The sequence below is a fragment of the Heloderma suspectum genome, chromosome 1, assembly GCF_057233095.1.
Source record: "Heloderma suspectum isolate Gila_16-S chromosome 1, 16-S_ref, whole genome shotgun sequence".
Lineage (NCBI taxonomy): Eukaryota > Metazoa > Chordata > Lepidosauria > Squamata > Helodermatidae > Heloderma > Heloderma suspectum.
This window is the reverse complement of record NC_139458.1, coordinates 201034310-201050715: the sequence shown is the minus strand read 5'-3', so window position 1 is coordinate 201050715 and position 16406 is coordinate 201034310. Positions and strand designations below refer to the sequence as shown.

At 45.5% G+C, this 16406-nt stretch overlaps 1 protein-coding gene across 2 annotated transcripts in view; it reads left to right on the top strand.

Moving 5' to 3' along the window:
* STAT1 (signal transducer and activator of transcription 1) overlaps positions 1–16406 on the top strand; it is a 50874-nt gene that overhangs the window by 24493 nt on the left and 9975 nt on the right. For both annotated transcript variants that reach the window (XM_084816276.1, XM_084816285.1), the window contains 6 exons: positions 787–870; positions 3711–3809; positions 7364–7499; positions 8790–8839; positions 13171–13265; positions 15038–15177. In XM_084816276.1, the coding sequence (XP_084672402.1) occupies positions 787–870; positions 3711–3809; positions 7364–7499; positions 8790–8839; positions 13171–13265; positions 15038–15177 (604 nt within the window). The remainder of the gene's footprint in view (positions 1–786; positions 871–3710; positions 3810–7363; positions 7500–8789; positions 8840–13170; positions 13266–15037; positions 15178–16406) is intronic.

The following is a 16406-nucleotide window of genomic DNA, read 5'->3' as shown; positions in this document are numbered from 1 at the left end:
GCTACGTAAATACGGCAGCAGCCGGCCGAGATACCAGCCGCCGCGGCCGGAGCTGCCTCCACATCTGCCCCAGGTAAGCTTCGTCCCGGGGGGATTCCGCGGGGCAGCGGGAGGTCGTTCTGCCACGGGTTTCGGGGGGCCGAATGCCAGTGCATTCGGCCTCATTGAAATCCGTGGCGGAATTCTCCACCATCCCTACCCAGAACAGGGGACAGATACTACACATCTCTCCCTTGTTCCCCTTACCTGGCATGGCCTCCCCCTAGCAATTTGGGAAGGGGAGGAAAGGAAGGGCAAGTCCCAGTGCGACATTGGATAGAACAAAAGAAATTGTATAACTAATTGTATAACTGGAGAAGATACAATAGAAGAATAATATTTTATTCTAGCTTTTCTGGTCATTCAGATAACTTTGAAAGCGTTCATCCTATGGGGTAAGCAATCTGGATGTCTTCCAGATATTTTTTACTAAAGCTCCTGTAATCTCTGGCCATTGGCCATGCTTGCTGAGGCTTTTGGGAGTTGTAGTCCAAAATCTCTGGAAGACACTCGGTTGTCTCTCCCTGTGCTACATAAGGTTTTAGATACCTGAGCTTGCCTTGCTTAAGGGTGCAATCCTATGCATGTTTAGACAGGAAAAAGTTCTACAACTCCCAGCATCCCCCAGCTGGGGCATGCTGGGAGTTGTAGGACTCTTTTCTGTCTAAACGTACGTAGGATTGTGCCCTTAAATGCCTTTACATCACTGCTTACTTTGTTTGTTTGTTTGTTTGTTTGTTTTCAAAGGGTCCTCTCATAGTAACTGAAGAACTCCATTCGCTCTGTTTTGAAACTAAGCTGGAACAAAGTGGTCTAACAATTGAACTTGAGGTGAGTGTGCTAGCGAGGCAAAGGCATGGAATGGGATACCAGTAACTTCATCCACACGGCCATTCTGAAGAGCTCTGTAGAGCACCATTTTGTCTGATTTGATTGTTTCCGTCCTTGTGCGCAGAAGGCTCCTGGCTCAACCCCTGGTGTCTTCTGTTGAAAGGGGAAATGATGACCTCTACCTGAAACCCTGCAGAGCTGCTGCCTGTCAGAATAGACAACACTGGGCTGTGTGCCGCTGATATCTTATTATATTAAGCGGTATACAAGTATTATTAATTAATAAATCATAATAAATAGATGGACACATAGCCTGACCTGGTCTAAGATGGCTTCCTGTGTTCATTCTCTAAGCCACATGTGGTGGAGACAGGGCTTACAGGGAGGCGGCATTGACCTTTTTTTCTTAGCAGGGACGGTGATCTCATCTGCCAGCCCCTTCAAAAGTCCCTGTTCCCTCTGCTCTTCGCTGCAGTTCTCGCAGTAGCTGAGGAGAAATGGATTTTCCCAACAAAAATCCTTGTTGTAATCCAAAGTATTTGAGGGGGACTTGGTCCTGAATGGGCCAATAAAACCCATTAGCTTTACCAAAGACCTGCTCCCGGCGGAGATGAAGACTGCTAGAACTAGCTTGTTGATATGGATCAACAGGGTGGTCTGGTGGCTTGAGCTTTGGTGGACAATTAGGGCCCATTCGTTTCACAAAGCCTTGTTCTTGGTGGAGTGAAAAACATGCTGTCTGAATTTTTGGCCTCTCCTTGAGGGCGTGACTATGGGGCAGTCACAATATAAACGCCTGCATTACTACTACACCCCTGGCCACTTGGGAGGGATTTGGAGTGGAGAAACTGGACAGGAAAAGGGTTAAGCATCCTGGTTCTCTAATAAGGGGTCCTCAGTTGCCACCTCCCAAAGCACCTCCTAAACCTGCCCCCCCCCCATTTATTAAAAGGCTTTTCAGGGTATTATATTAAGTGAGTTTCGAGTGAAACGTATTGTTTGGCTTTATATACTCCCGGTACTTAGAAATCCAGCGCAAAATAAGCCGACAACCTCTTTGCTTTCTCACCTTTTGAGTTTCAATATAGTCTTTTTTCAGCTAAGTTTTTTCTGGATTGTGCACACTGTGTGGTGTTCCTTGCCCCACTGCTGAGTACCAAGAGGGGAGAGCATTAGTAACTCACCTTGGTGCTGTGGACTTTGCTTCTTTGCAATGGAAAAACTTCCAGTTGACCCATGCAAGAAGTCACCCTGGTGACTCCCTTTCCCAAATCTACAAATGGTTGAAGCAGAATTACTTTTTAAAGCGAAAAGGAAACAGGAGGCTGACCCTCAACATCAAGCTTTTTTAAATTAATCATATAGCCCAATGCTCCTTTGTCTGATTGCATAGAATTTGGGGTTTAAACTAGACATTTACTTGGGGAATAAGCCCCATTAAATTTATGAGCCTTCCTTCTGAGCAGACATGTTTAAGGATGCTCCTGAATCTATCACAGTCACTACAAAGGCCATCATATGCTGATATTTCTGTGTTCCAGAGGAGGTTTGAGGTGTGTGATGCAGAAATGGTGTTTGGATGACTGTAATTTATATGCAGAATCATTGTTTTTAAAATTTACTTGATTTTCGTAATCCGCTGGTACCTTTTCACTGGATTTATGAGTTGACACTTTTGCAGCAGCTGCAGCCGCCATCAAGGATTTCCACAATCCTCGATCATTACATTATATGACAATAACACTGTCCGGGGCTGGAGCAACTCCCCTGTGAGGAAACTTTACATCTGGGACTGTTTAGAAGAAAAGCGAGTAAGGAGCAGGCGGGGGGAGACACACATGATAGAGGTGTCTAAAATAATGGCGAATGTTACGTGATGTTCACATAGTACTAGAACCCGGGGTCATCCCATGAAGCTGAATGAGTGGAGAATCAGGACAGATGAAAGGAAGTCCTTCTCCACACAGTGCACAGTTAAACTATGGAATTTGCTACCAGAAGATGTCACCAATTTGGATAGCTTTAAAAGGGGATGAGGGAACTCCATGGAGGATCATCAGTGGCTGTCAGGGCTATCGATGGCTGCTAGTCCAGCTGGCTATGTGCTCCCTCCAGTATCAGAGGCAGTGTGCCTATGTACACCAGTTGCTGGGGAACATGAGCGGCACCCGTCCTGTTTGTGAGCTTCCTACAGGCAACTGGTGAGCGGGCCTCTGTGCAAACTGAATGTTGGACTAGTAGGCCTTTGGTGTGTTTGAACAGGGCGCTTTTTGCGTTCTTAGGACATAAGGCTGTTTGCGTCACAAGGGTAAGGGGAGCTTAAGAGAAAAGGCTTGTCCGTAGTTTGCTTAGAAGCCAAACTGTTAACACAGCCCTTCACCTTTTATTTTTAAAATGGTTGGATGGATTTCCTTTCCTTGATTGCAAAATGCTTCAGGGTGCGTTAAGTCTGAAGCACAAGGTGCTGTTTCTTCTACCTTGGGGCTTTGGCTCATTCAAATTTTGTTTTTATTAATTCATTTAAAAAAATCATTCTCCAGCCTCTGCCAGTGTCCTTGGTGAATATCCTGCCATGTTTTGTTGAAGTCTCTAGGAGAGGTGCCAAGGTGTGATGAAGTGACACCATTGAACAAAGAATTTTAGCACCCGCTCACCAACATGGCGCCCTCCAGATGTGTTGGACTACAACTTCCATAATCCCCAGTAGTCAACACATCCAGAGGGCGCCAGGCTGGGTAAGGCTAGATTTCAGCATTTTCTTGGGGCCCCCCCACATTTATTTGATATTTACAGTTTTATAAGCATTTGCTCAACTTTTCCCTGCAACCTTTCCTTTCTAGACCACCTCTCTTCCTATCGTTGTAATTTCCAACGTCAGCCAGCTGCCGAGTGGATGGGCCTCTATTTTATGGTACAACATGCTGACTAATGAGCCCAAGGTAACTTACCAGGCATCTTCTTTTTTTCTTTAAGCTCAAGAAAAAATAAAAACCAGAAAACTGGAATGGCTAAAAATAACTGTATTAAAGCAAACTACGTTAAGGCTGCAGTCCTAGATACCATCACAAGGGAGTAAGTCCTATTGAAGTCTGTAGGACTTATCTCTGAGTAGACAGGGATAAGATTGCACTACTTTGCAATTCACCATTTTGACATTTCCAACAGACACTTACCTCTCAAGTACAATGGTACATTTTCCAATTTAATCAGAAAGTTCTATTGGTTTCTTCAGTAGTATGTTGAAGCCTGGTTTAGATGTTTTATATCAGGGGTCCTGAACCTTTTTTGGACCCATGGGCACATTTGGGAATTTGAGAAACTGCCATGGGCACCACCATAAAATGGCTCCCATGGAGGATGTGGCTAGTCACATAATGGCTGCTATGGGGGTCTGGCTAGTCAAAAGTGAACTAAAGAGGGGCAGGGGAGAGAAATTGTGAGGCTAGAGGCTGGGAGGGAGGGGGAAATAGCAAGGCAAAGGAGTGGAGGGGTGAGAGAGCATGGCTGGAGGCTGGGAGGGGGAGAAATGGTGAGGTAAAGAGAGGGAGAGAGAAGTAGCAACACCGGAGGCTGGGGCGGTGGGAACAGCAAAGCAAAAAGGTAGAGAAAGAGCAAAGCTAGAGGCTAGGAGTGGGAGAACGGCTCCCCACTCCCCCCTGCAGAAAGCCCACACACCCTGTGCCCTCAGAATCTACTCCAGGGGTTTGGGTGATCTGCTGGAGAAGATTTGGGGGCACAGGGTCTGCAGATGGAAGGAGAGGAGGCAAAAAGTCATGTTGCTATGTGAGCAGACTTCTCATGTGATGGTGGATTTTACCTTATCACATTAATATTGGTACTATGGGAACCGTGTATACATAGCATATTCTGGAACTTTTAAACAAAAGTAACAGTCTCTCATTTTAAATTACACAGACAAAAATGTTCTTTGCTTGAGAAAGATGTACAGAAATCACTTACGTTACCGATACTGATAATCATATACCAGTTTTTAGAAAAACAAAACAAATCCCACCGGTTGCCATCTTAGTACAAGACTAAGTCCTGGTTCACACATAACAATAAGCCATGATTTAATTAACTCATGGATTGTTGCCTTTCCCAGAGTTAACCCATGTTTGTTTCCCATCCCCTTCACCCGTTCCTCCCTGTATCCTCACATGCCTTTGTGGCACTGTAGTACTGGCATGTAAAGTGGCTGGGTTCTTTTTTTACTACTATTGCCTGCCTCCTCTTTAGCCTGCTGAAACAACCCATGAACAACCCACAGTTCTGGGTTCGCATGTAACAAGAACCCACAATTCAACAACTCATAGTTACATAAACCATGGTTTAGCGTTATGTGCCAACCCAGCTGTGAAAGATTGCTGGAACCAGTCCCAACATCCCTGTAAGGTAAGACAGGCCAAGCCTGACCTCAAGTCCCCGAAATTACCCAGTAGCCACCCTCCTAAGCCAAAAGGCACTGAACTTAGCACTGAGGTTACTCAGAAGGAATCACACCAACTTGGAGTTGGTTAAATGTTTATTATAGGAAAAGGGATAGAGGGGAAGGGAGAATTAGAGGTGGTAGGTTATACAGAGGGTTACAAAACTGAAATACTTAAACAGGAAACCAGGATACACAGAGAGCTTTTGTACTGCACCCCCAAGCAAAATAAATAAACTAGCCTATCCTTGTACATACTTAAGTATGGACCTTCCAGGATAGCATCCAGCCATCAGCAGGTCTGAAACCCACCAGAACGAAGGGAGACACCACATGTCTACCTCAGCCCCCTTTTAAGGCCCAGCCCTGGCAACCTAGGGCAGATTTCCCTTAGCCAATCATTAGCTCAGCCCCAGGATGGACCACCCTCACTCCAGAAGGGGCAGGATCTTCCCACCAAGCCCAGCTGTTATCTCTTTTCCAATTAGCAAGGACTGAGCATGGCCTTGAACAGCAGGGCCAGGGAGCTTCTAGATAACACACAGTTCCAGGTGGTTGCCTCAGACATGACGTGCCTAGTCTTATAGTGGAAAAGCAGGCCATCATTCTTGACACCAGCTTATAAATGGAAAAGTAGGAAGATCTACAAATGAATGGTCAGTATTATAAGCCTGTAATGGGGGTGTGCAACCTTTTCGGCCCCACGGGATGGGGCTGAATCGGGAGCCACATGCACCCAGGTACCCCAGCGATCCTGCCACAGATTGCTCTTTCCTCACTGCTAGCAATGGCAGTGAAAGAGAGCATTTCTACACAAGGCTTTTATTGCATGCTCGTGATTGGTCACTCATGGAGGTTTGTGGGTCCTTTACACGATGTTGTCAACCTCCAGGGCATCTCCTGCACTTCCTGCCATTTATCCCTCTTTTTAAAAGATTGCGGAAAATGTAATAATAAATATTAATCTGTTGTAATGGCTATGTGAAATTGTGCAGTTCCGCTATAACCATAGTGCCATCTAGTGGCTGTAAAATGAAACATATAGAACTTGCAGAGAAACAAAGCCTTGGAAAAAACAGCCTGTGTAAAGGAGCTGACCTTAACCCTGCAAAGAATCTGGAAGCAGAAGCTCCAGTAAGGGTACGGGATTTTAGCGCTGTGTGGTGAAGGCCAGAGTAATCTGAATGAAAATATCTGGGGAAGGGAGTAGGGGCAGCAGGGAAATTGCAGGCAGGGGGGCATCTTTGGTGGGCCACAGTAAAGGCCTTGGAGGACCCTTGGTCACATGTCGTGCACCCTGGCTCTATAACATAGGAGTGGAGGAAGCTGAGAGAAAATGTAGAGAGAATTTCCAAACTTATAAAGAAGTATAAGTATTTGTTTGCAATAAACTGTCAAACGAAGAGAAAGTAAGGAATATTTAAGTTGCCTGCCAGTTCTAAAAATATTAGATGAACCTTGTGGGGGGAAGATAATGACTTGAAAAATCCAGTCCAGTTGAATATTTACTTTTTGCAAATACAATAACATTTTACGATTGTGGAGTGTTGCTGCTTTGTTTTTCGGCTTCCTTCCCTCATAACATCTTTGCTTACATTGGCTGGGAGTCCAGAGATCCCCTTAGGGGTATGTAACCATTTCTGTTTGCACAGTGGACTGCCCTTATTTCCTTTATCCAATTAGCAATGCTTCGTGCTGCATCAGAAGCCACCTCCCCCCTCCCCAAATTATTACACACTGAAGCCTTCTTGTGTGGGATTAGTAAAGGGGAGCAGGCTTCCCACGTAGGTTTTGGGTCCCAGCCAGCATGAGAGCCAATGGTCAAAGTGGTTCATTTCAAACCAGGGCTGGGGAGACACAAGCTCAGATTTCTGCTCAGCTCAATTGTGTGAGCGTGGGCCAGTCACCATTTCTCAATCTGACCTACCTCACAGGGTTGTTGTGCGGATAAAATGGTTGTGGGGGGGATGCCAGCTTGAGGTCCTTGGAAGAAAGGGTGGGAAATGTAATATGCAAATTCTAAATCTTTCTTCCCCCCCCCCTTTCTCCTTTTTCTCTCTTTAGAATTTGTCCTTCTTTCTTAATCCGCCACACGCAAGGTGGTCTCAACTTTCCGAAGTGCTGACTTGGCAGTTTTCATCCGTCACGAAAAGAGGGCTCAGTGCGGATCAGCTGAACATGCTAGGGGAAAAGCTGCTCGGTCTGTGGCATTTGAAATTATTTCTAGCCTTGGCACATCTTTTCATTGTGCTTGCTTTCCCCCCCCTCCTGTGTTAAAATTGCAAGTGTTTATTTAAGTACTCCAACCTCTTCATTTTTCCTTGTTGTAAAGCAGGGGTGGGTAACTTGTAGCCCTCCAGATGTTTTGACCTACAACTCCCATCAGCCCTGTCCAGCAGCACCAGTGGTGCTTGTAAGTCAAAACATTTGGAGAGAAACAAGTTGCCTACCCTTGATGTAAAGCTTACACTTGGGGAAATTGGGGTGCAATCTTATGCATGCTTAGATGGGAAAATGTCCTACAACTCCCAGCATTTCCAACTCCTGACTGTGGAATGCTGGGAGATGTTGGACTTTATTTTTGGTGAAACATGAATAGGATTGCACCCTTACTCTTGGAGAAATACATTCAGCACAGTCCCCTTGGCATGAACTGCCAAGCCTGGGGCATGTCTGATTTCTGCCCTCCTTCTGACACCTTCCTTGTTCGTCTTGTTGCTTCTCAGAACATTCCCTTCTTATCTTCCATGTGGCCTTCCTGTTTTGCAGAGCATATTCCTTATTAGGGAACTCCCTCCTAAGGAGGTCAGCTTGGGTCCCATCCTTACACATCCTGAGGTGGGCTGTAAAGACTGTCTGGTTGTATATTGCTGTGAAGGATGTTTGGGGCAGAAAGGCAACTCGCCAATATTTTTATAAATAGATGCTTAGTATGTTTTACTATTTATGAAAAGTGTTGCCATCCTTCTTTTCTGCCGCAATATGAGTGATGCAAAGTGGCTCACAACAATTTTTTTTTTAAGGCAAAACACAAATCAATTAAAATATGTGAATTAGAAACTAGTATCTGTAGGGGAAGCCACCTGTAAAACAACAGATAAATAAAACCCAAAATAATAGCAAGGAAGTGGGGAAAAACCCCAAAACAGGAAACAAAGCCAGACAGCTAAAGGTCAGAAGCCTGCCAGAAACAGAAGTCTTCGGTGTGGATCAAATGTTGTTAGGAATGGTTCTAAGCAGATCTCTGGGGCATTCCAAAGCCTTGGCATGGCAATAGAGAAGGCCCTATTCCATGTTTTCATTGGACTGTTTTTTCCTGGAGGTCCTTCCTCACACTCTGTCCTTGGAGAGCTGTGATAAAAACAGATTTTCATTTTCATTTTTTGTGTTCTCGGGCCATGAGATTTAATCTCAGCATTGTGTTCTAACAGGTATATCACGAATTCCTATTGCCTAAGACAATAACATAGTGGTACATTGTTTCCTTCAGCTAAACCATGCACTCCGGATGGTACGATTTCTTGGACAAGGTTCTGCAAGGTAGGATCTCCTCTTCTTCAGCTAATTAAATGGGGCAGACTCCAGCCATTAGGAAAGCCCTCTTCAGCCCGGGGGAATGAAACATGTGTGCTAACTTTCTCCTGCTGAAATTGAGGGGCCTGAATCGTGCTCACTTTGGGCTTAGCATGCCCTTGGTAAAGAAATAAAACACTTCTCTCGAACAGTGTGGGGAGCAGCTTCTTCCTTCAAGGTGCACATGATTCCTTGCTGCTTAGAAGTTTGCCTCACATAGGGAGTGGATGGTACAAAGGATGTGCCCAGGAGGGGATCCCCATAGGTCAGGACAACCTGCGCCCCTCCGCTTAATTTCATGTAGCGCTAGGCCTAATTTCAAAAGTCCTCTGTAAGCAAACAGGCTGTAACTCTGGCAAAAGCAATCTGTGGTATCCTGACAATCCATTGGGTGGGAAGGAAGAGGAGGTGGGGAGAGAGAAGGGCTGACCCACCTACTTTTGGATTTGGCCTTGCCCGTAGTTGGCTTCAGCCCCTCCCACTACCGAGGTGTGTCCCCCTCAGGTTACCCGCAACAGGATGCAACCCTCGACAGAAAAAGGTTACCCACCCCTGCCGTAGGTTGTCATTGCTCTCTATGCCACACCAGCCCTCTGCGGGCCATTCTGCCAGGAAAACTGCAGAGTGCCTGAGGCAAAGCCATTCCTTGCCTCCCACAGAGAGCTCAAGTAGGCCTCCTCCCTTGGCTTCTACCCCTCCCTTGCCTGCTGACTATGTCTGCTGCTCCAAGTAACGGTCACCTACACATTGGAAGGAGTGGGTCACTGGAAAAGTGTATCAGAATTGCAGAGTATAATTGCACTGTGTTGGGCTGTGGGGGCAGGGTGACCGGACAAGGCTGGGCAACGACTCCATAATTCCATGTGGGAAGTGGGAACCCGGAGCTGTGACGTGTGGGAGGGGATGAGTCATGCTTGCTGCTGGCAACAGAGGTGTTTGCCGTTGGAGAACATGGGTGGGAGGGTGGTTGTGGGTTCTTGGTCAACAGCAGGTTGGCCGCTGTGTGAACAGAATGCTGGACTCGATGGAGCCTTGGTCTGATCCAGCAGGACTCTTCTTATGTATTCCTTTGTGGCTCGGGTTGGGACTGATTGTATCCATCACCCTTGCTATCTGGACTGGAGGCGGCCAATGGCTTTTCATAGAGTCATATCATAGGGTTGGAAGGGGCCTACAAGACCATCGAGTCCAACCCCCTTCTCAATGCAGGAGGCCTGATTCCCAGGCGGTCTCCCATCCAAGCACTATCTGGGGCTGACCCTGCTTAGCTTCCGACATCAGACGAGATTGGGCGCGTCCAGCCAGGCTTGATAGACGCACCCGTTCCTTTTTGACCACCATCCTCTCTGGTCAGACTCTGTTTTTTTGAGCCACTGCAGAAACTTGAAAAATCTGTGAGCACAGACAGTGATGGGTGTTGACTGTGCACCCCCTGGAGAACAGTGCCTCTTCGGTACCGTCTCCAACTTCCTGAAAGAACCTCTTATTTGAACAAGAGGCCTGACCTTCAGTTGACCTGATTTGAACAAGTTGACCTTATTTGAACAAGAGGCCTGACCTTCAGTTGACCTTATTTGAACAAGAGGCCTGACCTTCAGTTGACCTTATTTGAACAAGAGGCCTGACCTTCAGTTTTTGTGAACTTGCGTTCTTGTTGATTGCCAGCAGAGGGCGCTGACTAGTACAGAAAACACCACGGTTGCCTCCACTCCACGTGAGAAGTGGTAAATGTACTGAGCCACCGTCTGTGGTGCTGGTGGTAGTTTGACTGACCCATTTCCCCAGCAGTGAGCAGCAGGGGGAAGAGGATTGGGGCCGGACCAGGGATTGCTACCTAAGGGAGGGATCCTGTGTTTTCAGAAAAGCAGGCCGTCTCGCATAGGTTGATGAACAGCATAGCCGCACTGCAGTTATCACCATTATGTAACCACTTAGTAGATGAACTGCTGCACCCACAAATAATAAAAGTGCTACCGGGTGCACTTCTTGGATCGCAGGGTAGAGCCATTAGATCAGGAGTATGCAACTCGTAGGTCAGGACATCTGGAGGGCCACAGCTCCCATCAGCCCTAGCCAGCATAGCCAGTAGGAAGGGATTATGGGAGTTGTAGGCCAAAACATCTAGAGGGCCACAAGCTACCCACCCCTCCCTCAGATGGTGGGGAATGGAGGGAAGAGGGCAGCACTGGATAAAATAGTAGTGCTGATGAGGGAGGGAGGGAGGTGTAGGCAAGACACAGATTCAGAAAGTACATTGCTGAATTAGGCCTGGAGGAGGCAAGGAAGGAAGAGAGGTAAATAACTCACCAAAGAGTTGCAGGAGGGGGACGTGACGTTCCCGACAGAGGGAGTGGAAGAAGGAGACTGAAAGGAGCAGCTTGAGTTTCAGTGCTGTGGAATTGCCACTTTCTTGCCATGAGTTCCCTAATGCTGCTGAGGGGTGCCGTCCCCCATCTCAGAAAGATTGCCTTCTTGTTTGGCTGTATCAGATCCAGGCCTACTGACATTGTGTCTCCCCACCCATGAGGTGACATGCACCACTCCCAAAGTCTTGAGTGCCAAGTCTGTGAGGATTTTGCTCACTTTTAAATTTATTTACAATATTAACAAACTTCGGCTAGTCCAAAATAGGCCAGCAAGATTGTTAACAGGGACTGGCCAACGAGATCACATTACGCCAGTATTTTTCCAGCTGCATTGGCTGCCAGTCCATTTCCGGGCCTGATTCAAAGTGCTGGTATTAACATTTAAAGCCCTAAATGGCTTGAGGCCAGGTTATCTGAAGGATCGCCTCCTCCCATATGTGCCTACCAGGACTCTAAGATCTTCTTTAGGGGTCCTTCTCCATGAGCCCCTGCCAAAGGAAATGAGGTGGGTGGCTACCAGGAAGAGAGCCTTTTCTGCTGTGGCACCCTGGCTGTGGAATGAGCTCCCTAGAGAGGTTCACTTGATGCCTATGTTGTACTCCTTCTGGCACCAGGTGAAGACCTTTTTATTCTCCCAGTATTTTAGCATTTTAGCTTCCTAGTCTTTTAGCTTTGATATTTTAAATCTCTGCATTGCTGCTAGGTTTTATTCTGGCTGTACTGTTATTTTGTAGTTTTAAGCTTTTCTATTTTCTGTTGTTTTATACTGTGCTTTGTGGTTTTAATTTTTGTGAACCGCCTGGCGAGCTTTGGCTATTGGGCAGTATATAAATAAACAAGCAAATAAATATTTTCGATACCGCCTTTCTGCCAACGCACTCAAGGTGGCTCACAGTTTAAAATGGTTACTGACTGTGTAATGGATGTGATACAGAAGGGATCAGGGGCAGGGGAAGAACAGAAAAACCTGAATGCGGTTCTGGCATGACTGGGGCCATGGGCATTGCGTGAGACAGTTGTGGAAGGGGTGGGAGCCATGAGGCCATTGGCCCCAGCTGAGCCAATGGAAGGGACCTCACTGTCTTGCTTCTCCCTCTAATGCAGCCAGGAGGAATGTGTACAGTGTGTAGTTTCAGGCCTTTGCAGCTTGAGTCATGATCAGGAGAACGGCACCAATGCACATGGGCTATCGTAATGCAGTCTCTGTAGCTGGCAAATTGCCCGCCCAAAAACATCTGGCTACTAACACCCTTTCTCACATACACACTACCTAGATTCACTGAAGACTCTGGGCTTATCAGATAGTTTAATAGAGATAGAATGTATCTGTATTCTAGAATGTATCTGTATTCTAGAATGTATCTGTATTCTACAGAAAGAATAGACATAGAAACCAATTTTTCCTTGAATACAGGGCTTATCAGATAGGTGACTATTTATAAGAATGGGAAGGCAGTAAAAAACGAAAAACCCTCCAAAAAAGATCCAGAAGACCATAAACAACCGCAAGAAGATAGAAATTAAAAGTATACCTGGGAATGTTGGAGAACTCCATGACGGATTAAAATGAGTTCAGATTGGTACAAATCCGACCTGCAGATTCCGCAGTGGACTGGCCTTTTCTGCGTCGCATGGATTCTGTGGACTTGCGGATTGTTTTGTTTTACTTGGGTGGGGTTTTCTTGAACATTTGTAAGCAGGGGTGACATTCTTGTACCCTCCTAAAAAAATAATCCGATTCCATCAATGCACGGACAATGGAATGAAAAAATGCCTGACAATCTGGGAAACACAGGTGGAATGGATTTAACAAAATCCATGCATCCCTAAGTGTGCCCTTGACATACATAATTGGTGTTCTAACATGTGAGTTCCAGCATAGCTAGATAAATTGGCAACTCTTAACACCGCATTCTTTTGTCTCCATTTCAGGAAAACATAAATGATAAAAACTTTCCCTTCTGGCTGTGGGTTGAAGGGATCCTTGAACTCATTAAGAAACACCTTCTCTTCCTCTGGAATGACGGGTAAGAATTTCAGAGATTTCTAGCAGAATGCACTTGCTTGGGATACCAAATCAAAAGACATTTGAAAGGAATTTACTGTGGTTCCCATTGGATTTGGGCATCTTAATTCCCTTGGGGATTCTGTATGTGTTTCAGTTTGATATCCTGTTATTGAAAATGGACCTGGAAATAAAAAATGGGCCAAATGAATCTAGCATGGAAGGAAAAGCAAATAATTCCTTTGCAAAGCACCTGAATGGTAATTGAGGACAAGATCAGATCAGATCTTATTTAGAATTGGCTTTGTTTCACTAACTATAGCCCTTTGTATATTGCCTATTGAGTGAATAAACTAGATGGCATGTGAGAGTACTGAAGTGGCTAGTGACTTAGGACTATGTTTTATTTAATGAGCTAGCAAGTATAAAATGGCCTATTTGTAAAGCCTGGGTCTCAAACAGGACTTGCTTGTCATTGAAGGAGAACGTAAAGGGTCTGCGTTTTCTTACTTGCTGAGTTTCCCTCCAATTGGTTGTATCTAATGTTAGTCCTACTTAGAATAGACCCATTGCAATGAACTTAAGTTAGACTATCGTTGGATGCAACACATTGTTTCTGTTTTTAAAACTGAATACTTAATGCAAAGTAAGGTAACATAAAGATATGTACAAAATTCAAATGCATACTGAATGCAAAGAAGGCCAAACCATTTTGGAACAAAATCGAAAAGGTCTTGTATCGGTTTTACTGAAGTCTCGCAGTATTTAATGTCCCTTTGCACAATCCAGCCAGAGTGAAGTTCTAGAGTACATTCTTAAGATCATTCTTTGAAATCAGTGGGACTTCAGTATTCTTCACTTTGCCCATGCCTCAAAAGAACCGTGTGTATATGCAGCACCACATGGAACAGTCCTAAGGATGGGAAGAGAATCAAATCAAGGGAACGAGATTTCAGTTTAATTTTGGATGCCTTGGGGTGGGGGGTGTCTATCATCATCAAAGGAGCTAGACAACCCATTACTGCCCACAGTTTAAAAGTCTTCCTGGGGATCTGCTAATAAACTCCAAGTTAAAGTTGTCTAATTAATTGCATAAGCTAGACTGACCTGACTTGGAGACCATGAAATGGCAGGCAATGCTGAATGTGTGTCCATTTTGCAAAACCACTTGAATTGCCCTGAAATTGCTTTTTTGTGGAGTGGCATAAAGTGTATCTGGGTGGGAGGGGCAGAGCAGGGGAAGCTGGAAATAACACTTTTGAGAGGTATTGTAGCTTGTTTTCCATGGCATATTAAGCATATTTTTTTAATTCACCTTGGATTGCTTTAATTATAAAAGGTAATAATAGAAGGGAGTGGCAGTAGGGTTGGATCCAGACTTGCGCTAAGTGGAGTTCTACTTATGCAGGAGGAATGGGGGGGGTGATTTTTGTTACCACCACCCCTCTGTGTCCCCCGAAAATCTCCTCTGGAGGGTTGGAAGGGCTCTGGAATAATATGGGAGGGGATGCTGGGGGCTATGAAAAGGGTTGCCTCACCCCCTTTGGGATAAATCTGGATCCAACACCCACTGATCCTAAACAACGCAAAGTCTCTCTCCACCCCTTAAATTAGGGTGCTGAAACAAAGTGTGTGTGTGGAGGATGCATAGGCAAGATTTATTTATAGTATTTCTAGACCAATCATGGCGGTTTACAAAAGGTCCAGAATATAAAAAACCATAATCAGATCAAAACATAGTAAATCAGTACAAACAGCACTAAAGTGGCACGTGTGTTCTTTTCAACATTGAAGGAGCATCATGGGCTTTATCAGCAAAGAGCACGAACGTGCCCTACTCAAGGATAAGGCGAGTGGTACATTTCTCCTGAGATTCAGTGAAAGCAGCCGAGAAGGAGCAATCACTTTTACCTGGGTGGAAGGGCCAGCACACGGTAAGCAAAAACTGAAAAGCACTCTCCCTGTGCACTAAAAGGCTTTATGTTCTTAATTTTTATTAAAGGCACAGAAGGAAAAAGCCTGCAAAGTGGTTTGCCTCCTATCTGGTGGCAGTTGGCAAAACTAACAACCCACTCCAAGGCATATGGAAGTCAGTCCTCCCAGATTCAGTGGGGGTCTTACTCCCCAAGTAGCACACATTAAAAAAAAAAATCATAAGCCCCTGCTGTTGTGCATAAGTGATTGTGCTCATTTCTGTGCCATGGAAAAGTTCACCTACTGACTTCTGCAGATGATGCTTCTTTTAAAGACAGGATCAGGTTGGGCCTGTTTTTTCTGGTCAGTTGGCAACCCTCCTGCTTTGTAATCTACGGTGCTGGTTTCCATCACTGTTCTGAACAAGAACCATCCTTTTCATTGAAGTAATCCCCTGGAAGTGCTGGAAGCAATAGTAATGAATTGGAATAGGAGGTTTATTGTGCTCCTTCCATAGTCTTAATTTTCCTTTCATTGATCTCCAAAAACATAGAATCATAGAATAGTAGGGTTGGAAGGGGCCTACAAGGCCATCGAGTCCAACCCCCTGCTCAATGCAGGCATCCAAGTCAGAGCATCCCTGACAGATGGCTGTCCAGCCTCGTCTTGAACGCCTCCAGTGTGAGAGAGCCCACCAACTCCCTAGGTAATTGGTTCCATTGTCGTATTGCTCTAACAGTCAGGAAATTTTTCCTGATGTTCAGCCGGAATCTGGCTTCCTGTAACTTGAGCGCATTATTCCGTGTCCTGCACTCTGGGAGGATCAAGAAGAGATACTGGCCTTCCTCCAGTGACAACCTTTCAAGTACTTGAAGAGCGCTATCATATCTCCCCTCAGTCTTCTCTTCTCAAGGCTAAACATGCCCAGTTCTTTCAGTCTCTCTTCATAGGGCTTTGTTTCCAGTCCCCTGATCATCTTTGTTGCCCTTCTCTGAATCCTCTCCAGTTTGTCTGCATCCTTCTTAAAGTGTGGTGCCCAGAACTGGACACAGTACTCCAGATGAGGCCTAACCAGTGCTGAGTAGAGGGGAACTGGTACTTCCCGAGATTTGGAAGCTATGCTTCGATGAATGCAGCCCAAAATAGCATTTGCCTTTTTTGCAGCCATATCACACTGTTGCCTCATATTCAGCTTGTGATTGACAACAATTCCAAGATCCTTCTCGCTTGTAGTGTTGTTGAGCCACGT